The sequence below is a fragment of the Bubalus bubalis genome, chromosome 24 (genome assembly GCF_019923935.1).
Source record: "Bubalus bubalis isolate 160015118507 breed Murrah chromosome 24, NDDB_SH_1, whole genome shotgun sequence".
NCBI lineage: Eukaryota > Metazoa > Chordata > Mammalia > Artiodactyla > Bovidae > Bubalus > Bubalus bubalis.
The window spans coordinates 7,042,047-7,066,143 of NC_059180.1; the positions used below are offsets into that span (position 1 = coordinate 7,042,047).

At 60.3% G+C, this 24,097-nt stretch overlaps 1 protein-coding gene across 2 annotated transcripts in view; it reads left to right on the forward strand.

The window, feature by feature from the left end:
* Window positions 1–23,763, forward strand: part of COL26A1 (collagen type XXVI alpha 1 chain) — a 161,010-nt gene extending 137,247 nt beyond the window's left edge. For both annotated transcript variants that reach the window (XM_006045409.4, XM_006045410.4), the window contains exons 4-13: window positions 1,745–1,806; window positions 9,306–9,462; window positions 11,681–11,779; window positions 12,418–12,570; window positions 14,600–14,683; window positions 16,468–16,520; window positions 19,176–19,211; window positions 20,513–20,560; window positions 22,408–22,492; window positions 23,272–23,763. In XM_006045409.4, coding sequence (XP_006045471.2) covers window positions 1,745–1,806; window positions 9,306–9,462; window positions 11,681–11,779; window positions 12,418–12,570; window positions 14,600–14,683; window positions 16,468–16,520; window positions 19,176–19,211; window positions 20,513–20,560; window positions 22,408–22,492; window positions 23,272–23,432 — 938 coding nt within the window. In that variant the 3' untranslated portion in view covers window positions 23,433–23,763. The remainder of the gene's footprint in view (window positions 1–1,744; window positions 1,807–9,305; window positions 9,463–11,680; window positions 11,780–12,417; window positions 12,571–14,599; window positions 14,684–16,467; window positions 16,521–19,175; window positions 19,212–20,512; window positions 20,561–22,407; window positions 22,493–23,271) is intronic.
* Window positions 23,764–24,097: the final 334 nt, after the last annotated feature.

Below are 24,097 nucleotides of genomic sequence, written 5' to 3' on the forward strand. Positions count from 1 at the left end.
ACTGGGCACAGCCCAGGGTAGATGGGGAAGGCAATGAGGATGAGGGGGCCCCTGCCCACCCACAGAAACCCAGTAGGGGCTGTCAGCCCCCGTGGCCCTGAGGCTGGGCACCCCTGGGGAAATCACAGCCTGAACCACCTGTTCCCAAGGTCCTAAGGTTCTGGGAGTCTCATTGCATCTCTCACAGGACAGTCACTATTTTAAAACAGGGATGTTTCCAAGGTGGTTTGCGTTCAGTGACAAAGATACAGGACTTCTCCAAAGACAGACAAGGCTGATGATGGGGGGACGGGGACCCCGCTGGTGAGCATGGGTGCCTCGCTGCAGCCAAGGGGCCTCTGAATACCAAATGGGACGTGCCGAGTTACCCTAATACCTCTCGTGTGTCTGCTTGACCAGAATGAGGTGCCTGTGGGGTCAGGCTTTGAACTGAGGGAGGAATCTAAGCATCTCTTGACTTCCAGAGCAATAAAAGCTCTTAGGAACAGCTTTGAACCATCTATTTCCTCATTAAAGAGCTCTGGGTCTCTGGGGGAGACAGACATAAATAGATGATTACAGCCCAGGGAGATATGTGCCTGGGAGGTTAACCATTACTGGTCTCCTAATTGGCCTTCCGGCTCCAGGACCCTCCCACAGCCTCCCACGGTACACTCTGCTGCCAGAGTGAGCTTTTAAAAATGCAAATCTGACCTTGGCTTTTACCCCCTCCAACAGCTGCCCATTGGTCTCAGGACACTGCCAGGCTCTTCCCCGTAGGCTTCCTGCTCCAGCCTTGGTGGTCCCCAGGTGTGCTCCTGCCCGCTAGGCTGCTGGAAGACCCTCCCTGGTTCTGTTCCCCTCTGGTGTCAGCACTAATTCTTCCTTCTATGGAATCTGACCAATCACTGTGCATCCCTCTTTCCTCACCTTAGATGCCACTGCCTCCAGGAAGCCCTCCTGGGCCACCCCCAGCCCAGATGGGCTTTGGCAACCCGAGATAGGCTACCCACTCCAGTATTCTTGGGCTCCCCTGGTGGCTCAGCTGGTTAAGAATCTGCCTGCAATGTGGGAGACCTGGGTTCGATCCTTGCGTTGGGAAGATCCCTTGGAGAAGGGAAAGGCTACCCACTCCAGTATTCTGGCCTGGAGAATTCCATGGACTATATATCCATGGGGTCTCAAAGAGTCAGACACAATTGACTGACTCTCACTTTCACTTTCCTGTTGCTCTTTTGCATGTTCTGGTCTTACAGCCCTTACCAACCTGTGTCTTTTTGCCTGTCCCCTTCCTCAGACTGTAGTTCTCCAAGTCAAGGAGTGTGTCTCATTTACTACCCACTCATTAACTATCAGATTTTTTTTTTAATGGTGGAGTTTATTAAAAAAAATTTTTTTGAGGTGTGCACACTGCTATATGTATTTATTTATTATGTCTCCTTGGCTGCTCTGGGGTTTTGTTGCTGCACGGGCTTTTCTCTAGTTGTGGCAGGCAGGGTCTACTCTGGTTGCGCTGCCTGGGTCTCTCACTGCAGTGGCTTCTCTTGAGCACAGGCTCTAGGCTTCAGTAGTTGCAGCCTCAACTCAAAGAGGTCAGGCAGGCTGCCTGGAGGAGGGGGCACTAAAGATAAGGCTCTGAAGGATGCGTAGGAGTTTTCCAGGCAGCAACTCAGAGATTTCCCTGCCTGCCTGAGCAGAGGCTATCCTGCCTGGCCGGGCTGCTCTCTCCCCAGGATCCACTCCACTCTCACCTCTTCTCTTTCAGAATGCATGAACTGTACCCGGCTCAGCGACATGAGCGAGCGGCTGACCACGCTGGAGGCCAAGGTCAGATGGTCTGGGGATCCTGGGCCTAGGGAGTTAGAGAGGGAGGAGCTGGCGTCAGCCCCAGGGAGCCCAGCAGGCCTGAGCAGCCTGGTCCCCAGGGGTGGGTGCTATTTGGGCCCTCAGTGGCTCTGGGTAATTTTCTCTAGGCTGGGCCAGCCTCCTGGGGTGGGAGAGGGGAGTGGGATGAGTAAGAAACTCGAGGGTCCCAGGAAGCAGGCTGGTCTGGGTGTGGGCCTCAGTGGCCTCTCCAGTGGGAGACTGGAAGCCCAGATGCTGACCCCTCGGTGGAAAGAGGAGGGAAGTCGCTGTCTCCCCCAGGGCTGCTGGCCCCCACTCAGGCTCCTCCTTCCTGGTCTTGCACGGGGCTGGGCTCAGGAGCTGATGGAGGAGGAGCCGCCTGGCACCTGCGAGCTTTCTCCCCGTCTACACCAGGGGGCAGAGGGGTGGAGCAACTCACCCCAGAGGCAGAGGGGCTCAGTAAAGCCTAGTCATTCATCTGAGAGTGGCCCCAGGCAGCAGCGGCAAGGAGGACAGGACTCAGAGAAGGGGAGGATGTGTGAGGTGCAGGTGTGTCGGGGAAGCTGCCCTGTGGGGACACCTGGGGCTCTGTCCCTCCTGGTGCCCCGGAGACAGTGCAGAGCCCGCCTCGGGGCCGGCCTGGCCCTCGCTGGGACGTGCTTCTGCGCGGCACTCCCCCTCACCACGTGCCCCCTGCGGACAAGCCCCACCTCCTTCACCTGGAAAGCAGGCACGGGGTGATTGGCTGGAAGGTCTGGGTCTGGCGGAGGCAAGCTCAGGGCTGAGGCTGCTGTACTTGCAACCTTCAAGGAGCCTCTGGGGGCAGTGGAACTGCCGGGGGCTCCTGGCCCAGGGGATAGCCAGCACGGGGAGGCTGGACTGACCCGAGCGGAGGCAGCGCTCTCGCAAGGGCAGACCACAACAGCTGGGGCTGGGGCACTGCCCCGGAGGGCGCTGTGAGCACGGCTGGCTGGCAGGGAGGCCGGAGTGAGGACAGAACGCCGAGGTGGGCTGCAAGACCTCCACCGCGAGAACACAGAGCAGACCCAGAGGTTGGACCCCAGCCCAGAGGAGCCTGACAGGCAGGGCCTCCCTGTAGACACACACACAGAGACACATACATGAACACACAGGGACACACGTATAAACACACATGAATTCACAGAGACACACATACTTACATACAGACGCACACAGACACACGCAGCCCTGGCCAACACTGTATCACCCTTCGGCCGTGCCGCCTGCCTTGGAAGCCTGACTGTGGGGACACCTGCCCGGTGCAATGGGGGCTGCAATGACTGGCAGCTGGAGGCAGGCACGTGTGGGACCAGCCCCCATCAGCTGGGTGACTCACCGAGCCCGCCTCCTCCTCTGTGGAGTGAGCTGAGGTGCCAGCCTCGCAGGACCGCTCGGGGCCTCAGGTGACACGGTGGGGGAACCCGTGCTGGACAGGTGTGAGGCTGTTATCATTTATGCCGTGTCGCTGGGGCATCTTCCTGATGGAGGCACAGGTACATGGGAGAAGCCCCATGGCAGAAGCGTGAATGGTCTCCCTTGCCCCCGCAGGCAGGAGGGTCCCCCCAGCAGCCCAGGTGCCTGGGCACAGGCTGGGGGTGGAGACCCCGTGCCCTCCCTGGGTCATGGCTCTGCGGGGTGGGGGCAGAAGGCTTCAGGGAGCAGATGCTGCCACATGAGCCGAGCTGGGGCTGGGGCAGCCCTGGCAGGGATGAGAGATGCTGGGGAAGATGCTAGAAGGAACTCGTGGTACCTGGGACTCTAGAAAAGGCGGGCTCCCCAGGCTCGCTGGCCTAACGGACATTTTCCAGGTACCTGAAACCTGTCCGTGGTTTGGCAGAGCGTCGGCTGACAGCCTGGCCTGGCCCCAGCCCAGCACCCCCGGGTGTTGCATGTCACAGCTCTGAGGCAGGCCGGCACCATGCCCGCTGTCCCCCACGCCCCTGGCCCTGACCCATGCCCTCCCGCCATGAGCAACTCCTGCCCTCGTGCCCCAACCCTGCGCCACCCTCTGCCTGGGGACGCCGCACACCGGGCAGGCTGGAGGGGGTGCTTACTCTCTGGCCCTGAGGGTGAGGGTCGTGACTCCTCTGCAGACCTCAGGGGGTCTCCTCCGCAGACTCTGTGGGGGTCAGGCTGTCTCAGTAATAACCCAGTGATAACAGGGCCCTTCTCAGCTCTGGGCCTCAACCTGCTGCCCTGTGAGGTGGAAACAGAAGGGGTCACTTCCCGGCCCCTCCCTGGCTCATACACAGAGATGACCTCAGGTGGCTCCTGGGTGGGGAAGTAGATGAGGTAGCTTGAGACAGGTGTCCAGAGAGGTGGCAGCTGCGGGGTCCCTTCTGGATTTCCAGATGGCGACAGGAGACTCCTGTCTCAGCTCCTGTGTCCTCTCTGGGTCACTTTCCAGCTGCCCACCTGCCTGCTTTGTGCCCAAGTGTCCCCTGGAGAAGCAGGGCCCCTGGGAGCTTCACCCGCCCCATCAGAGGGCCCTGAGGGGCAGCAGCCTGGAGAGGGCGGGGGACACAGGCCAGGCTAGCAGCCAGGCCAGCCCCGCAGCCTCAGGGGCAGGTGAGGTCAGGGGAGCCCACAGGGGTCAGAGAGAGCATGGAGCTGGGGTCAGGGGCTGGGGTCAGGTGGGTAAAGTCAGGAGTAGGCAGGCAGATCCCCGATGAGGAGTCAAAACCTGGGCAGCTAGCATTAAGTCTAAGGCCTGGAAACTTTGACTTCTGCTTCCTCAAGACAAGAAGCCTGTTTTGACATATCAAGAAGGATGCATTCAGTGGCAAGCGATGTGAACCCAGCCATTGGCAGCTTATTTCTTAGCATTTATTGTTAGTTCAATAGCAAGTCCAGACTTAGTGGTTTTGGGATTGTCTTGGTGACTCAAGAAACCAGACTCCCTCCACAGCCTCCTCTCCACCTTCTTAGTGAATCGGCTCTTGTCCTCTTGCCAGTCAGTGCTACGGTGTTAGCCACTCAGTCGTGTCCAACTCTTCGCGACCCCAAGAACTGTAGCCCGCCAGGCTCCTCTGTCCATGGAATTCTCCAGGCAAGAATACTGGAGTAGGTTGCCATGCCCTTCTCCAGGGGATCTTCCTGACCCAGGGACTGAACCCTGGTCTCCTGCACTGCAGACAGACTCTTTACCATCTGAATCACCAGAGTGCCTCATGGTTACAAAGTGGCTGCTGCAGCTCAAAGCCTCACATCCTTATACATTGTTCAAAGGCAGGAAGTACAGGGTGAAGCAAAGTATCTCAAGGAATTCATTATGTCTCATTGGCCAACACTAGGCTATATGCCGACCTCCTAGGTACAAGGGAGCTGGGAAAATGAGAAATTGGCCAGTGATGATTCCTCCTCTGGGGCATTCTCACTGGCTCAGAATAAGGGTTCTAGAGCCAAGGACGAGGAGGTGGTTGGAGGCCAGGCAACCACAAAGAACTGCTCCATCTTCACTCCCTGCCGTGCCCGAGTGGCCTAAGGATCCAAACCTAGGAGCTGATCTAGATTCCTCCCACCCACTTCCTGGGACAGGCTGGAGCGGCTGTTGCGGGATCGTGGGGTAGAAAGCCAGCAGAAAAAAAGTTTCCTGCCTTCCTTCCTCCCCTCCTCTTCAGTTTACTCTCTGACTCCAAGGACCAGACCGAGTGGGAGGGAGCCCGAGGGGATTTCCCTGGGTGAGGACTGGTCTCTGGTGCAGGACAGTGGTGTCCTGCCCAATCAGCCAGGCCACAATGACATCATCAGAGCCCCTGAGATGGAAGGCTGGCTGGAGTCTGGTTTTCTCAGCTGAGTCCCCACGCCGCCCACTGCTGCCCGCCCCAGTGAGCTCAGCCCAGCAGAGACGGCTCAGTTTCTCCAGGAGGCTTGCCATGGCCAGACCATGGGGGCTTGAACTCTGGAGTGGGCTGCTTCTAACTTGACGGTGCCCGTGGCTCCTCTGCCTGGGTCCATGGGCTCTGTGGGCCTTGGTGTCTGTGAGGGAGGTGCCCCAGGAAGGAGTGAGCTTGGTCTTTTGTGCAGGGGCGAGGTTGCAGGCAGAGGGTCCCTTTGGGGGGCCTGGGAGCCCAGTCTGGGTGCCCCCACCCTGATCCCTCCCAGCCACACTCCCCTTGCTCCTGGCTCCTCCCTGTTATACTTGTTCACCTGGAGGAGTCCTCCCCACCCCACCAAGATGCTGTATCCAACTCATCCCCCCGACTGGGGACCTTCACCCCCAAACCTGGCTTCTCCTGTGCCGCTGTTTGAATGGTGGTGATCCTACCATCCCCCAAGCCAGGCTAGAGACAGGGCCACCCCTGCCTTCACGTCCTGCCCCCAAGTCCTGGCCACCAGGTCCTGACAGTTCCCACCCCCAGCCTCTCGCCCATGGCCCTGGGGCCCCCATCCCACACACTGACAGCCAAGTCTCCTTGCTCTGTCCCCCCCAGCTCCACCCCTTGCCATGGCCGGTCAGCTTCCAGGTGGACGTCCCCTCAGTGGCTGGGGCAGAAACTGTAACCCTCCCATCCGCGAGGAGGTTCCACCCCCAAGCCGCTGTGCAGTCTGAGCCCGCCACTCCACTTCTCAGGGCCTCCATGAAGCTCCACTGAGGCTAGGGCTGCAGCCCAGCTGTGGAGAAGTGGACGAGGCGCCACACGGGGCCCTGGCCCCACCACCGACTTGCTGGGTGACCTTGGGCAAGTCCCTTGCGGTCTCTGAGCCTCTCTTTCCACCTTGCCTCTGACGTGGCCCTTCCTGTTTAATGAGCCCTTGTAAGGACCAGGAGTGGAAGGGGCTGAGAGACAGGGGCCCTGGGGGTTGCCAGAGCCTCAGGGGGCAGGAGCCCACCCACCCAATACAGAGGGGGGCCTGAGATCTGGGGTGCCACTTTGTTCCCAAGGGTCTTGGGAAACTTTGTCACCCAGGCCCGGGGGAAGATGCAGAGCTGGTGGGAGGAGGCGCTCAGAAGGACCCTTTCTGTGCACCCAGGAAACCACAGCCCAGCCCAGGCCTGGGCGCTGTGAAGGCAGCCATTTGTCCCCATGACTCCCCCCACCACCCTCACACCACCCCAGCATCAGCAGGAGTAACTGGGTGCCCACGTGCTGTGCGTCCGTGATCTTCTGTGGCCCTGCAGGGTCAGTGTTACCACCCCCATTTTGCTGATGAGAAAACTGAGGCCCACAAAGGTAACGATGCTTGCATATCATGGCTATCTAGTGGGAGAGCCGGAATTCGAACCAGCCTGGCTGGTAGCAGGGCCTGAACCTCCTCCCCCATCACATGGTACTTAATGTATGCAGGGGCCTGGGGACCAAGAGCAAGGAGGGCGCCCCTCCCCAGGTGGTCCTGACACCCAAAGGCAGGGCCAGTGGCGTTGCTCCAGAGTGACTGTACAGGGGCTGGGGGGACACCCCTTCTACCCAGAGGGTCAGACAGACTCAGGAAGGAGGGGACAGCTCTCCGGAGTCTCAGAATCTTCCAGGGGCTGGGGGCGGGGACAGCACTGGTGGAGGGTGCTGCAGGAGCCCGGGCATGGAGGGGTGGGGAGGTCTCGGCCTGAGCGGCTGGGCGGTTCAGGGCGGCTGGAGCAGAGCTGGTGGAGGAGACGCAGGGGAGGTCAGGGTAGGCCGAGGTGATCACCTGTGGACGCACTGTGTGGCGTCTCTGGTGGTTTTTGGGGGGAGCTTGGCCGGTTTTACCTTGCATGAGGTCCTCACCCACGGCCGTTGTCGGGGGCTGCAGGAGGGGACGGGGGGCAGGTGGAGGGGAGGGGCAGTGGGCTCTAGGCAGGAGGGCTAGGGCCCTGGGAGAGGCCCGGGGACCCATCGGTTCCTCCTGGAATTAAGGTTACCCAGGACTCTGGTGGTTAGGGTGGGCGCAGGGTAGGGTGGGGTGGGGTATAATCCGGGGCTGGAGCTTGGACGCCTTCAGGCACTAGCATCTGCAAAACTAGACGCCAGCGATTCCGCTCCCAGCGGCCCCCAGACAGGCTCGGAGCGCTTTCATCTCACCGCGCTGAGTCTGAGAATCTAGCTGGATGTGGGGTTCGGGTTTCTAAGGCGGCGGCGGCGGGGGAGCGTTGGGGGGGTGGGGGGGTGGGGGGCACATGAGACACTGGACTTCTTCCTTCCTGTCTGGCAGATCGGGACGGGAAACCGGGCTCCATCTGATATGGCGGGGGAACCCCAGTGCCCCCCTTTTCTGGGGTGGGTGGGTCCACGCGGGTTAGCACCTGCCCGCAGGCCCTGAGCAGATCCCGGTGTGCGGCGCCCCCTGCTGGCCTATTTAGGAACAGCCGGACCTCCTGGCTCCCTGTGCTGTGCCGTGCGCTAAGAATACTGGAGTGGGTTGATATTTCTTTCTCCAGGGAATCTTCGCAATCCAGAGATCGAACTCACCTCTCCTGCATTGGCAGGTGGATTCTTTACCACTGTGCCGCCTGGGAAGCCCCAGGTACAATTTTGATAAGTGAAAGTGTTAGTCACTCAGTCATGTCTGACTCTTTGTGACCTCATGGACTGTAGCCCGCCAGGCTCCTCTGTCCGTGGGATTCTCCAGGCAAGAATACTGGAGTGGGTTGCCATGCCCTCCTCCAGGGGATCTTCCCGACACAGGGATTGAACACACGTCTCCTGTGGCTCCTGCATTGCTGGCAGATTCTTTACCATTTGAGCCACAAGGGAAGCCCAAGAGTACTGGAGTGGGTAGTCTATCCCTTCTCCAGGGGATCTTCCTGACCCAGGAATGAGCTGTGGTCTCCTGCACTGCAGGCGGATTCTTTACCAGCTGAGCTAGCAGGGAAGCCCTCCTGGCTCCCAGGTGCTGTGAATTAGGAAGTGTCTCCCTACTGAGGCTCTGTGTCCCTTTGGGTTTTAACCCCTGCTTTCCTCCGGAGGGGGGGGAAGATGGGCTGTTTTCCAGGCGGGCCCTGAGTAACCATGGCCACCTTTGTTTCCCTGGAGCTCTTGCTAAACTCAGACACTGAGCTGGGCCCGCTTATTCTTTCTCCTTTTTTTTCTTTTCTTCTCTTTTCTCCTCTTCTTTCCTTCTCTTCCCTTTCCTTTTCTTTCTTTCCCTGTCCATCTCTCCCTCCTCGCACCCATCCATCCAGCCATAGACATTCCGTGACCACACTGTTTGTGCCCTGAACCAGACAGTGGAGGGGGGGGAAGCCTGCCCAGTCCCTCTCCAGGGAAGAACCAGTGAAATGGGGGTGACCGTGGTCATTATTCAGACAAGCAGTCTAATCCACTCTAGGAGAAAAGTGTGGTGGCTCTGAATGTGTCCGCAGGGGCCCTGCCTGAGCCGGAGGGTCGGAGGGCTTCCTGAGGTGGGGGCGGGGTGGGGGCGGGGCGGGAGAACATTCCAGTGGGGGGACGGTGGTCTCGAGCAGCGGGAGGTGCTGGTCCCCTGGTGCTCACGTCCCTGCTCACCCGAGCCCGGGCCTGACCCTCTGCCCTTCTCCGGCCCAGGTTCTCCTTCTGGAAGCAGCAGAGCGGCCCCCAGGCCCAGACAATGACCTTCCGACGCCCCAGAACACCCCACCACCCTGGAACGAGGGTCTCCTCCCTGACGCCATCCCGCTTGCCCACCCTGGGCCCCAGAGGAGAAGGCCCACAGGCCCGGCCGGTGAGTGAGGCCTGCGGGGGGCAGGGGGTTGGCAGGGGGAAGGCCTCTCAGGGTCTCCACCAGTAGGTCATACACACCCAAAGGGCATTTTGGAAAATTGAGCTAACATTTAAAACCGGGGGGGTTTCACATAAAAGTCAGGATTTCTCATTTCTCTTACAAAAATGGAAGAGCTGGCCATTGGGGTTGGCAGTCCCTTACAGAAACAGTTGGCTGGGACTTCCCTGGTGTTTCTAGTGCAAGGGGTGAGGTTCAGTCCCTAAGATCCCATGTGCTTTGTGATGTGGCCAAAAAAATATTGGGGAAAAAAAAAAAAGGAACAGTTGGCCGCAGCTAAGTCATAGCTGCCCCCACAGATCTCATTCAAACTCTGCAGTATGCCACAGTCCTCACCACTCCCTACTGTCTCGCAGTCCAGCTACTGTCTTCACAGGCTGCCCTGCTGCCGCTTAGCATCTACACGTAGGCCCCCAGCCCAGCTCATCCTTGACTAGCTCGATTTTACAGCAGCCCCTGCCTGCACACTGCCAGGGGTGGGAGGCTTACTGCCTCCCCCAGCCTTCTGGGGGATCCTCTCTGAATTCTCTGACCAGAGTTGGAGGACACCCACTGGTCTGTTGCTTTCCCTCTTCCCACCACATTTTGAAGTCTCTCTGCAGTCTCTCTCCACTGGACTGAGCTCTGCTCTCTGGGACTGCAGAACAGTAATAGTAACTGTAATACTATAGTCAGGATTGTTGAATGCCTGCTGCGTGGCGGGCACTGTGCTGGGACTTTACCCTGAGCGGAGATGTAGCCGCCACCGTCCATGTGGCTGAGCTCCAGGGTTTAAGGCTGAGGTCTCATCTGACTGGTCAGGATCTGTGCTGTGCCAGTTATTCAGGATTTTTATATCACTCTAGTCTGTACAGATATCATGGCTAATCATTCCAGTGAGCTCGTAAAGCTCAGGTTACAGGAGAACTGAGGCTCAGAGAAGTGACCCCTGGGGTCACCCAGCGATCCAGTGCCGTTTTGACTCAATAATTCACAGCCCCACCGGAGCCCTTTGCAGAGGACGCCCTTCCTTCTGCTGTCCCCCAGTTGAGCCCCCAGTTTCTTAGCAATCCCGCCCAGACCCAACTCTGACCCCTCCCTGCCTGCAGACCCCCAGCAATGGGAAAACTGACCGCCAGTGGCCAGTCCCGAGGCCAGGGAAGCAGCAGATACTCTGCAGGCTTCTGAAGGGCCTGGAGGCTGTGTGGAGGGTGAGCTCGGGCTGCTATGGGAGGAGGGGGCATCTTACTTGCCGCGGGTCCCTGGCCCACCTCTCTAGCCACTCTCCCCAAAGTCTCACTCCCAGAAGGCCTGTCTTCTTCAAATCCTATGCTTGTCTTCTTCAAATCCTTCTTCTGGGACTGAAGAGGGAGCAGAGGTCAGGGGGAAGTAAGGAGGGGGTTCTCCTCTTCTGAAGGACCCAGGCCCCAGTGCCCCCTGGAGGGGAGGGAGGAAGCTGGGAGGGGCTTCTGTTCTCCAAAGGCAACTTTCTTCTTATGGGAGCATGTAGTTCCCAATATGGCCACCAGGTGGAGCACAAACCCTACAAATGGTTACACCTGGGTGCATCCTGGAATCCCAGAGACCAAGTGGGAATCTCTGGAAACTGGCAGCCCCAGGGAGGTCCCCAAAGAGCCCTCTATCTGTTCAGGAAGCATTTTTTGAGCATCCTCCCCAGGCCTAGGCCTTCCCTAGGGAGAAGGGGCTGTCTGCAGGCCACACAGTGGGCCTCCTGTCTCTCCATCTACTCTTGCCCACCCTTGGGACCTGGAGATCCCCAGGGGGCAGGTGACCCCTTCAGGGCTTCCTGGGGTCTCTAAGGAGGCCTTATTAGGACGATCTTTGCCTGACTCCCAGTCCCCGAGCCTGAGCAAAGAGACATCAGGATGTGGAGAGAGGGTTCTGACTCGTTTACAGCCTGCTGCTGCTACCTTGAGCAAGGGGCCACATCGTTCTGAGCCTCAGTTTACCCCACCTGTCAAATGGGAACACAAGTAGCTCTTGAGATCATAGAAGTGAACAGGAGCAAAACTGGTTTGTATACTGTGATGAATGATGTGGTCCCTTTGCCCATGGCAGGTGAGGGGGCAGGTCTGACCAAACAGCAAGGTCGTCTAGCCTGGAGCCAATGGAGGCAGCTCAGCCCACAATGTTCTCAGGCCTCATTTCATTCTATCCGCAGGGCCCCCTGGACAGACGGGACCACCAGGGCCTGCGGGTCCCCCAGGCTCCAAAGGTGACCGGGGTCAGGCAGGAGAAAAGGGCCCAGCGGGGCCTCCTGGTAAGGACACCCGCCCACATACATACCCTGACGTGACTTTGCCCAGTAGAGGAAAGGGCTTAGGGATTATCCCCTGTCCGAGCAGGTGAGGCATCCCAGATAGCCTCTTTCTTGGTTGGGCTGATGACTGCCATCTAGCAGGGCTCCAGGTTCCCTCCCTCCCACCGCCACCTCCCGGGGCAGCCTCCTTCCAAGCACTTTGGGGTCTGGTCTCACCCGGGACTACGAGAAGAGAAGGCTCCAGCTGTGGGGGTGGGGCTACTGGGGGCTGGAGGTTGTGCTCCGCCATGTAAACAACCCCGAGAGGTCACGCAGCTGCTCCTGGACCCTGTTGGGGCAGGTACGGGGCTGGGCCAGGCTGGCAGCCAGCCTCACTGCCCCTACCCCAGGGCTGAGGTCATCTGGCCACGGCGCCCGCTGACTTCACTCACATGACCTCCCTGACCTCCCGCCTGGCTGCCCCGGGTCCCCTCTGCACTGGCTGCGGACGGGAAGTCATTTCATTACATCCCAGGACAGCCCTCCAGGGAGGCTCTGGGACTAGTGGCCACCACCTTGCCCTCCCGGGTCTATTTCTCATCTCTGTAATGTCAGTCAGGAGGCCCGGCCCTCCTGTGACTCCTCTTTTCCCCCCACAGGCCTCTTGGGGCCGCCAGGGCCCCGTGGGCTGCCTGGAGAGATGGGGCGCCCTGGCCCCCCCGGCCCCCCTGGCCCAGCAGGCAGCCCGGGCCTCCCTCCAAATGGCCCCCAAGGCGTCCTTTACTCCCTGCAGCCACCGACGGACAAGGACAGTGAGTGTCACGCTTGGGGGCTGGGGTGGGAGGGTGGGCCAGAATTTGGAGGGTCCACCCCCCAACAGAACCCCATGAAGCAGACAGTCCGTGAGTGGGGCCTCGGCTTTGCCAGGCGGGGGGATGGGGTAGCCTAGGTGGGGGGTGGTCCCCCCAACCCCACGGTTGGCCCCAGGGGTCTGTCCCTGCCTCTGTGCTCAGCTCCTGCCCCTGGGATCTGACCCCCTGATGTCCATCTGCTCTCTGGCCTGGCCTTGGGGTCACCTCTGGTGACAGTACCATCACCAAGGTCATCCGTCGCCCTGTGCTCTTCGCAAATCCCTTCCCTGTAGGCCACTGGACAGGCGCTGATGGTTGGAGCACCTCCCATGTGTGGGACTGTGTGTTTTAACCTCCGGTATACAGAAGTGAGCAAAACAAGTCTCCTGCCTGCAAGGGCCACAGTCTAGCACAAGAGGACGCCCTTGAGCACACACAGAACCCGCCGCCCGAGCATGGGGGGAGGGCGGGTCCAGGGAGGGCACCCAAGAGATGGGGCGGGGGTGGGGCCTGCGGCCCATGGAGGGCGTGGCTTTGGTTAAGGGCCCTGGGAAACGAGAAGGGTTTTAAGAAGCGGGTTGAGATTGACTTGGCATTCTGAGTGGGTGATATCCCGGGCACCGTCGGGGCACAGGGACCTCTTGGTCAGCCGTCAGAGAAACCCGAGCCCTCTCCCGCTCCGCGTCCCCCGCCCCCCTCCACCCAGTCCGCCCCGCTCCCCGGGCAGCGCCGCCGTTAGACCTACGTCTGAATCACAGGGGCCCGCTCCGAGCCTCCGTTTCCCCATCCCTAGAGCACGAGTGGTAATACATCCTGACGGAGTTGCTCTGGGGTACCCAGCCCCCAGCCACGAGGGAAGGACTCATTCCCAAGGGGCTCGGTGGTGCCCCTTGGTGGAGGAGAATGGGTGATGCTTGTTTACTATCTTGGGGGTCTAAGGGTTCAACCGCCCGGCATCCCTCGGCCACTGAAAGCTCAGCCGGCCCAGCCTGGGCGTGACGCCCCGCATCTGCCGCTTCCTGCCTCGAGTGCTTGGAGCCCCCCTCAGACAGGACCCTCCTTCCCCAGGCCCAGGGTCCCCAAGAGAGGGCAGACTGCCTGGAGGGTGCAGATGTGAACGTTTAGGAAGTGTGTGTGTGTGTGTGTGTGTGTGTGTGTGTGTGTGTGTCGGGGGGTTCCTGGAGGAGGCACCTGGTTAGCCAGCACTGAGCAGCGGTAGCAGGCCCACCGGCCAGGAGGCCTATGGAAGGGCTGCCCAGGCTTCTGTGATGGGGGTAGGCGGGGAAAGGCAGAGGCAGCCACCCCCAGCCCGGATGTTTCCAAGCCTGGCTGTCTGCTTCTGGGTCTGAGGTCACATGGGGCTCACCCTGGAGGGACCCAGGCAGACCCCACCCGGCCCCAGGGCCCTGCGGCTTACACAAGTGGTCAGGGAGGACTTCCTGGAGGAGGCCCCCACAAGAGTGAGCTAGTCAGGTGTGTCAGGATGGGCATGTGGAGGGGAGCCTGGAACAGAGTCCGGCCTGGACAGCGGGGAGGTGAGCAAGGCGGGGCGGGAGTCTCAGGACCTGGAATTTTCAGGAAGAGATTTGTACTTTAAACAGAGCCCACAGGGCTTCCCCCCACTCTCTGATTTGGCCTCCGTGTTGATGGCTCGACAGTAAAGAATCTGCCTGCAATGCAGGAGACTCAGTTTCAATCCCTGGGTTGGGAACATTGCCTGGAGAAGGAAATGGCAACCCACTCCAATACTCTTGCCTGGAGAATCTCATGGACAGAGGAGCCTGGTGGGCCCCAGTCTATGGGATCACAAAGAGTCGGACACGACTGAGTGACTACACACGAGGGAGCTCCTCTGAGCCGAGGGAGCAGTAGCTGCGTGGGGCCCAGCAGGGTCGGGGCTGCTCTTCCTGGCTCTGAGGGATTCAGCTCTAGCCCCCCAGCCCTACCGGCCCTGCCCCATGGGTCACAGGCCACTCTGTCCTTCCCGCAGGTGGAGACGTGCAGCTGGCCTCCGCAGCCGTGGACACAGTGTTGGCGGGTGTCCCAGGGCCCCGGGGTCCCCCTGGCCCCCCAGGTGAGTGCAGAGGGCAGCAGCAGCAGCTGGTCTCCACTGGTACCCACTCCTGGGCTTCATCTGGGCCGGCAGTCTTGAGGGGGCTGGTTGGAGACTCATGGCCTTGGCAGGGCACTGGGTCTGCCCCAGCCAGCAATGGCTTGAGTGGGAGGCCTGCTGCTCATGGGTGGCAGCTCCCCTGGGACTGGACACAGTGTTTCTGGGTGGCCTGACATCCACATGAAGCAGCCTCGGGCCGCCCTCGAGTGAGCCAGAGCAGGGGTGCTCTGGGTGCCGGAGGCCTAGGTCCAGGAGGTCTGCATAGGGGATGGTGGGTGAGATAAGGGAGCTGGTGGGGTAGGTGCCTGGGAGAGACAGAAGGCCCTGGGTCTTCAGGCAGAAAGCAGGGTCCTGGGAGAGGGGATGGGACCCTCACTGGGATTGCGGGGGGCGGGGGGGTGTGGGCAGAGCCCAGGTGTGTGGCCGTCGCCTCTGACGGGTTCTAACCCTGAATGAATGAGCAACAGAGGCCCTGGGCACCCGCGGGGGTGGAGGTGCCTCTTGATTCGGCTCCAGGCCAGGCACTCATTCCAGTTGTTCAGTGTCTCACGCAGTCAGGAAATAACCCACTGAGCACCTCCTACGAGCTGGCCAGTGTTCTGGGTTCCTGGGATCCTTAGATAAACAAAAGATTTCTGTCCTCATGGTACTTAGGTTCTAGTGGAGAAGGCGGGCAGTACCCTCAGTGAATCCCGTAGGGTCCCAAAAAGCAGGGCTGGGCTCGCGGCTGGGCCAGGGTGGCAACATTGAGGAGGGCGCTGGGAGGATGTTGCCTTTTAGCTAGACCGCGTCCAGGCCATCACCCTACCCAGGGCTCACTTTCCTGTAGGTCCTCCCTAGGCATGCCAGGGGGCACTCTGGTACAGGCTAGCAGCCCAGGGGGCACAGAGACCTCACTCTTCCAAATATTCAGGGCATTTAGTCACGAACACCATGCTCTGCACTGCACCCATCGGTCCTGGCCTGACCCTCTGGGGGCTCCCTGGGCCAGAGGGGGAGGCTGGCATTCAAACCAGTAGTGGCCAGAGGCAGTGGCTGGTCACTGTCAGAGATTTGCCTAGAGAAGAGGTGGGGGTAGGTGCCTGGAAGGCTTCCTGGAGGAGGTGACGCTCAGACTGAGACTAGTGGGAGTTTGCTGGGATGTGGAGGGGACGGGAACTCCAGGAGGAAGGAACAGCCACCACAAAGGCACGGATCCAGATGGACTTTCCAGGAGGGTGTTTGACCGATGAAGGTGGAGGAGGCTGGGCTGAGAGAGACCTGTCTGAAAAGTCACTTGGCGGGGAGGGGACTGCTGCGTGGATGGGTGGCCACCACTCTGGGTGGTAGGCAGCAGTTGTAGTAACCCAGGCAAGGATGGCCTCAGGGAGCTGAGGTCTGAGCTCCTGAGGTGGGGCAGGCTCGAGGGATATTTGCCTGAGGACTGACCGGCTGGGGAGGGGCTGCAAGGCGCCCCCACCCCCACCCCGTGGATGAGGCTGTGGGAACAGGAGCAGGTTGTGGTGTAGGGTTGCAGGCAGGGAGAGGGGCTTGCAGTGGGCTCTCTGCTCTGGGGGTGGGCAGGGGGCCGGGGAGCCCATGCCGCCTCCCTCACCATTTATTCACCTCCCCTTTCTGCGCTGCCCAAGGAGACAGACCCAGGGCGGAGCCCGGGGTGGGAGGGTGGGAGGGCCCCTCTCCCAGAGCCGATGAGGGGGCAGGGGGTGTCTCCGGCTCCAGGTGACCATCTGTGACTCTGCCGGCAGGGCCCCCTGGACCACACGGCCCCCCTGGACCCCCGGGTGTGCCTGGATCCCAGGTAAGGTCTCACCCATCTCTGGCGAGGGTGAGGGCACTGTTTCCCCAGGAAGGCAGGAGCCGGGCTTCTTAGCAGCACAGTTGCTCAGGAAGGAACCAGCCTACCTGGCTGGTCCCCACCTGAGTCCAGGTGGGCCCCAGGGGAAGGCAGGCATGGGATCCTGGTTTTCTTGGCAACAATAACCCTTTGCTACCCACCCTACCTGGGCCCCACAGAAGTTAGCATCATTCCCATTTCATAGATGAGCTAACCCGAGGTCATGCAGGTGATGTGTGGAGCTGGGCCAGGATCACAGCCGTGGCCAGTCTTCAATGGGAATTGCCTGTTGGGGGGGGGGGGCACTCTGAAGCCTGACAGTGCAGCCCCAACCCCCAGCTTGCTTTGCCTCCTCAGCTGTGTGACCTTGGGCAGAAAGACAGCCTCTCTGGGCTCCGGCTCCTTGGCTGCTAAGAAGGGGCCTCCCCGGTGGGTTGTTACAGGGAGTAAAAGAGAAATAAAGTGCCAGGGGGGGTGCCTTGTGCTGTAGGGCCCCAGGGGTCTGGGGGGACGTCACACAGAGGAGGGGAGACTTTGGACACCAAGGCAGGAAGGGTTTTGTTTGGGGATGTCTGCACAGAGCTTCCTGCAGCTCATCCAGACCGAGGGCTTCAGGTTCCCTGGAACTCGGGCCTGGGTGGGTGGGAGGCGGGGGTGACTGAGAAGCGGGTCCCCCACTGCAAGGCTGGACAGCTCACCCCTGATGAAAGGGCAGGAGCGGGTGTGAGGCTGACAGAGGTTCCGGTGAGAAGGGCTGGGGGCGGCAGGACCCCCTCCAGAGGCACAAGCCCACAGCGACAGGCAAAGTCAGAGATGATGGTGTGCCCGACCCTTCCCCCCACCTACCTGCTCGAGCCAACTCCTTTTAGGGTCCCCATCGTGTTATCCCAGCAGTGACGGGGACGCGGAGGCTCAGAGAGGTTCTGTCATTTGCCAGAGTCACCCAGCAGGGGAGCAGAGCGGGGGCCCAGCAGGGCTGGGGTCACTCCAGGCCCCGCTCCGGCTTTCTCGGGGTCCCTGCCCTCTGCTAGCAGGTAGTCTGATGGGGGAGGCAGATGTGATAGAGAGTAATTGGGGCGAGACCTACAGCGACAGGAGGGGGGTGGCCGGAGTGGGGTGACAGACAGGAGAAGGTGAGGCTTTGACTGAGACCCGAGGAACCAGAAAGGAGCATTCACACAAAGATGCCAAGAGCAGGTAAAGGGAAATGTAAGTGCAAAGGTCCTGGGGCCGGGAAACACCAGGCGGGTCCTGAGCAAAGGCGTGTGTCGGGGGAGGTGAGGTGGGAGGGAAGTGGGCAGAGGGGTACCTGCAGAGCCGACGCGCGGACCTGGGCCACAGTGAAAGAGGGGCTTGTCGAGTGTCAGGGAGGGAGCGTCCAGGACCCCATTTTCGTCTTTCCAGGGCCCCTCTGGCTGTGGCTTGAGGGGAAGGCGGGGGCAGGGGAGTGGAGCAGGGAGACCCGGGAGGAGGCTGGGGCAGCGCAGAGGAAACAGACGTATCTAGAAAGTGGACCTGACAGGTCAGGCTGATGGAATAAATTCAGTGAGGGCGGGAAGCGGAAGGTTAACTGCGAGGTGCTTACAGGAGCAGCTGTGGACCGCAGAGCCATTTCATGGGAAAGAGAGACTGCAGGGTGGGGGCCGGACGGCTGGGCCAGGGGGAGACCAGGAGTTCCACTTTGGAGAGGTTGAGTGGGGGTGCCTCCTGGCCGGCCAGGTCGGGGTGCTAGAGGACGGTTCGATGTGCAGCTCTGGGGCTCCAGGGAGCCTTCTGAGCAGGCCTCATGCTGACGGGGAGCCCGCGTGGGGACCCTCATCTTCACCACTAGTGGGGTAGTGTTAGCGGCTCAGTCGTGTCTGACTCTTTGCGACCCCATGGACTGTAGTCTGCCCGGCTCCTCCAGGCTCCCCTGTCCCTGGGATTTCCCAGGCAAGAATTCTGCAGTGGGTTGCCATTCCCTTCCCCAGGGGATCTTCCCAACCCAGGGATCGAACCCAGGTGTCCTGCATTGGCAGGTGGATGCTTTACCGTCTGAGCCACCAGGGAAGCCTGAGATCGCTACTGCTGTTGCTCATTCACGGAGGGCCCTTTCCGAGTGCTGGGGGCATGTGTGCATGGCCATCCGGTCCCTTTCTCCCTGGGCCTCCCTGGTGGCTCAGACTGTGAAGAATCTGCCTGCCAATGCAGGAGACACAGGAGACTTGAGTTTGATCCCTGGAGGAGGCGATGGCAACCCCCTCTAGTGTTCTTGTCTGGAGAATCCCATGGACAGGGGAGCCTGGGGGGCTACAGTCCATGAGGTCGCAGAGAGTCTGACATGACTGAGCACACACGCACACATGTGCCTTCTCCAAGTGATGACCATACTTTGCACTGGCCCCTTTCACAGACGAGAAGATGGAGGACTTGGTGGAAGCCCACGGTCATCCACTGGCCAGTGGCGGGGGCTCCAGGAGCAGACAGGCCCCCGCTGTGGCACCCCCCATTTCCTCTCCCGCCCACCCTCCTCCTGTCCTGTTTTTCAGCTGTCTGGAGCCCAGTGCAGGGAGAGGGCGTGCAGAGGACTAAGGGGTTGTGAAGGGCACAGCCTAACTTGCTTTGTCTGATTTTCTGCAGGGCCTGGCTGGAGAGAGGGGCGCCACGGGGCCGTCTGTAAGTGTGGGGCCGTGTGTGTGGGCCTCCCCCAGGGCGATGGGCTATGGTGCAGGCGCAGGGTACCAAGTCGGTGGGTGTCTGCCCCAGGCAGCCTGGCTGAGCTCAGGCCTCGGGCATGGCCAGACCCAGCCCAGCCGGGACGGAGCAGAGGGAGAGAATCGGGCAAGCTGGGTGCAGCGTCAGCTGCCCAAGTTGGGAACGGGTGACTTTGGGAAGTGGGGACCGCCCCGCCCCCGGGCATATGAAGTATGGACTGAAGTAGCCGCCTATTGAAGGGCTCGGATGAGAGTCCTGAGGTTCTTCTGGGGAGCCCAGGCCCCTGGGTTAATGTGCTGTGTGACTTGCCGAGTCCCTTGTTTTCTCTGAACTTCCCAGGAATAGATATAGACAGCTGACCACTCATTTCCCATCTTAAAAATAAGAATTCACAAGACTCAGCCCCTATCTCCAGGGCCAAGGAAGTGGGCACGTGCCCAAGTCTTATGTCAGAGGCACGAGGCTGTGGGAGAAGGGGGGTTCTTTGCTGAGTGTCTTCTATGTGGAGGCCCTCTTCATCCATAGTGGGTTTAAGCCTCACAGTGCCCCTGCGAGATGGTGCTTTGTTTTCCCTCTTTGCTAGAACTGGCAGCTGAGGCCCAGAGAGGTTAACCAACTTGCCCTAGGTCACACAGCTAGACCAAAGCAGAGCCAAGATTTAAACCCAGGAGTGTTAGCCTCCAAAGGCAGGCCTTCCCCAAGCTTGTTATTGAGAGTGATTTATTTAATCCTCCTAATATCTCTGTGAGGCAGGCACTGTTATTATCCCCATTTTGGAGATGGAAAAACTGAGGCACGGAGAGGTAAAGTCACATAAGAGTAAGTGGCCTCCTAGGTGTTATGGTGAGGCTGATATTACCGGCCCCGTTTTATTTATTTAAATTTTAATTTTTTACATTTATTTATTTATTTTGGCTGTGCTGGGTCTTTGCTGCAGTATATAGGTTCTCTAATTGCAGTGCGGCCTGTGAGATCTTAGTTCCTTGACCAGGAACTGAACCCACGTCCCCCCGCACTGGAAGGTGGATTCTCAACCACTGGACCAACCAGGGAAGTCCCTGGCCCCAATTTTAGAGTCAGGGAAACAGAGGAGAAGGGCAGGGGACTTGATCCCTGAAAGGGCCAGAACCTGAATTCCAACCTGACTCCTCCCTCCCTAGAAACAGAATTAAGCCCCTAAAGTCAAGCCCATGCTGGCCTGTGCAGAGGTCCCTGGTAGAGAAGCTGGGCACCCATCACTGACTGCGTGACTTTCTTCCCAGGGGGAGCCTGGCGGGAAGGGGGAAGAGGAGGAGAAAGCCGCTGCTGAGGTAACTGTGCCCCTGGGCCTGTGCATCCCTCCTGCCCCCTGGCTGTGTCCTTGCAGGCCAGTCCAGTAGAGCTGGACCGACACTTCTTCCTGAGCGGGGCATCAGCCGCAGGGCAAGTGGGGGCCCACCCAGCGGGGGAGGCAGTGGAGTGAATGGTGACTGCAGCCCGGTGTGAAGTCAGCTGCAGTGGGGGAGCACAGATGGGATGACTGGCCCAGGGCCTGAGGGTGGGGGCGACCCCACCGGAGAGGGTGGAGGAGCCACGGACCTGCAGATGAGACCCTGTGTCTGAAGGAGGCCTCAGGCTGTGGGGTCTCTCTCCAGGGATAGGACCTTCCCATGACAGTGCCTGGCACACGGATGTGCCCAAGGTCGCAGTGCTAGTGGACTGAAGGGTGTATGGGCAGGTGGAGAGCTGGCTGGTGGACGTGGGAGAGGATGGATGGAAGAGGAAGGTTGGGAGCACATAGCGGCCAGAGCAAGACAGGGCAGGGTGGGGGCATGGATGGAGTGCGAGCATGGCTGTAGGGACCATACCTTCTGGGAAGCAGAGGGGAGGCTGGGGACCAGGATAATGAGAAGGGAGTAAGGCGGGTGGGGCAAACTGAGAATGAGTCATCTGGTGTGACAGGGCTCAGCCAGACGTCCAGCACAGCAGGCATGCAGCACCCCTGAGTGAGCTTGGGGAGATCCTAAGCCAGGAGTGGGGGTGTCTGGAGAGATGGGCAGTGGGCATTGGAGGTGGGCAGCTGTTTGAGGCAGGCTGGGCTGGAGGGGGTAAAGCTGGGATCAGGGGACCTTCCAGAGGTCCTTATGGGATTGGAGAAGGGGGAAGAGGCTGGAACCATGGCAGCCATGGTGGGCACAAGAGGCAGTGGGAGGAAGATGTGAATGCTGGGGTCACTTGTGATGGAAGACTGGGAGGGTACCCACGACTTCCCCCTGCCCAGTTTCATCAGCATGCCTCCTGTGGCCCAGGGACTGAGGCTTAACTGGGTCCTGACAGAGGGGGCCTGGAGCCCCTGCTCCTCACTGGGGACACCCCCATCCCAGACACTACCCAGAGCCCAGCTTCTCATGGTCTTTGATGGGAAGAGCTCTCTTGTGTAACTCAGTAGCATGCTCTCCGGTTTTCTTTAGCTTTAAGCTCAATTAATCTGAGTGTCATGACAGAGCTGTCATGTTCCACCAGCCAAAAAGGTTCCTGTTTGCTGCAGACGCCGGGGCGGGGCTTTGCCTCTCTACCATCACTTTTTTTTTTTTTCAAAGTGACCTTGTCATCTTGTCTCTTCCATTAATCAGCCTATTCACGTGTCCTGACACACGAGGTCCTTCGCCATGTGTAGGCTGGATCCCAGGAACGCAGAGGCGCCATCTTTGTGCCCTCCCACGGGCCTTCCGGAAGCCTCGGCTCTGCCCTCGGGTGGGTGGGACCGGGAAGGAGACCGGCAAAGCGCCTCCCCACCATGGGCCCATATGAGGTGCTCTTCCCACAGCAGGATATTTTCTGGAAAGAAGGGCACACAGGGAGGCAGCTGGCAGCCACGGGAGCAGGCAAGCTCAGGCTGGAGGCAGACAGGCCTGTGTGAAGCCCCAGGCTTGGCCATTTCCGGCTTGGCCATTTCCGGCTTGTCCACTTCCGGGCTGTGGGGCTGCAGGACTCGGGTCACGCCGTCTGGGCTTCAAGTTCCGTGTCTGTGAACTGGAGTTCGAACCCCAGCCCTGGTGCCGGGGTGTCTCTTATCTGTGGTGGCCGTTGTGTTGACGATGGTGACAAGAGGAAGTGGAGGGCTGGGACAGGACGCTGGAGCAGAGTGGCCCTGACCCCATGGCTTTCTCCACCCCAGGGCGAGGGGGTGCAGCAGCTGCGGGAGGCCCTGAAGATTTTGGCCGAGAGAGTGCTCATCCTGGAACATATGATTGGGATCCACGGTGAGCAGTGACCCAAGCTGAGTCCAGCATCTCCCTCCGCCCCACCTCCCCTGCTGCCCTCGCCGTGCTGCCTCTGGTCCCCTCTCTCCCTGCCCTGATGGCCCCACACTTGGCTGCCAGTCTGCCCTTGTCCCACCCCTGCTCAAGAACCCTCCGTGGCTCCCTGCTGCCCGAGATCGACATAGAGCTCCCAAGTCCCTCCCCTAGCACAGCCTGGTGTCCGGTGACTCAGCCATCATCCAGGCGCCCGGGGCCCCTCCCACCTCTACACCTCTGCTGAGACTGGTCCCTCCTCCTCCTGAACACCAGCCCCAGCCTCAGGGCCTGCTCTAGGATCTCTTCCTCTGGGAAGCCACCCTCCTGTCTTCTCCCTGTGCTCCACTGAGCCTTCTGTTCCCTTATGGGGTGGGGCGTCTATATCTCTCCCTGGCACCTCTGCAGTGCCTGGAACCTGGCCCTGGTCAGCATTGTTTGAAGAATGAATGAATGAGTAAATGGTGAATAGGTAGATGAGTGAGTGGGAGAATGAATGAATGGATGAATGAGTGAATGAATGGATGAATGGATGAGTGAATGAATGGATAAGTGGATGAATGGATGAGTGAATGAGTGGATGAATAAATGAGTGAGGGAATGAATGCATGAGGACTAGAGGCTGGCAGCCGCTTTGTCCCACCCTCACTGGGCACAGAGCTTCCCTGGCTGGTGGAACTGGAAGTGAAGGGGCTTCCCGGGCTCCAGAGGCCCTGCGTGAGCCCACCCTCCTGCTTTCCTTCCAGATCCCCAGGCCACCCCTGAGGGGGGCTCTGGCCAGGACGCCGCCCTGAGAGCCAACCTCAAGATGAAGCGCGGAGGCCCCCCACCCGATGGCTCCCTGGCCGCCCTGCTCGGGCCCGACCCTGGGCAGAGGAGTGCTGGCCGGACCAGCGGCGGGAAGTAAGAGGCCAGCTCTCCCAGAGGAGCCCCGGCTCCGCCAGAGACCCCACCCCGAGGCCTGTGCTGCCGTCGGCACTGAGGATGCCCCAAGTGGGACTGGGCTCCAGGCCTGGGTGCCCGTCAGGGATACTGGCTCCCGGGGGCCTTGGGGACATATGGCAACGCCAGAGGTGGGGGCCAGAGGGGCCCAGCGCCCCCGGCGGAGCCCTGCCCTGGTCCCTGCCCTCCCCACCCCCACTCCCTGCTGGAGACGGGGTCTGGTGGCTGGGTGGGGCGCAGGAATCGTCATAATACTCATCATTTACTGGGTCCCTGAGTCGTCTGGGCCCATCCGAGGAACTTCCCTACATTGTCTCATTTAACCCTTAGGACGTAGGCTTGTTCCCCCCACTTTACATGGGGGCAGAGGCTGGGAGAGGATAAATCACCTGCTCGAAGCCCCTGGACCGTGGAGGACTGGGGCAGGATTTGAACCTGTGTTCTCTCTACCTGCCAGCTCCCCCTCTTCACGGGGACACTTAGACAGGGCAGGCGCTGGGCCGGGCAGCCCTGGAGGCTCCAGCCGGGAAGGAGGGCAGGCCCTGCCCAGCTCGAGACCCTGGGGGCCCTCCGGCCTCCTTCCTAGACACTCCTCCCTGGGCTCGGGGGTCTGCTTCACAGGTGGGGAGG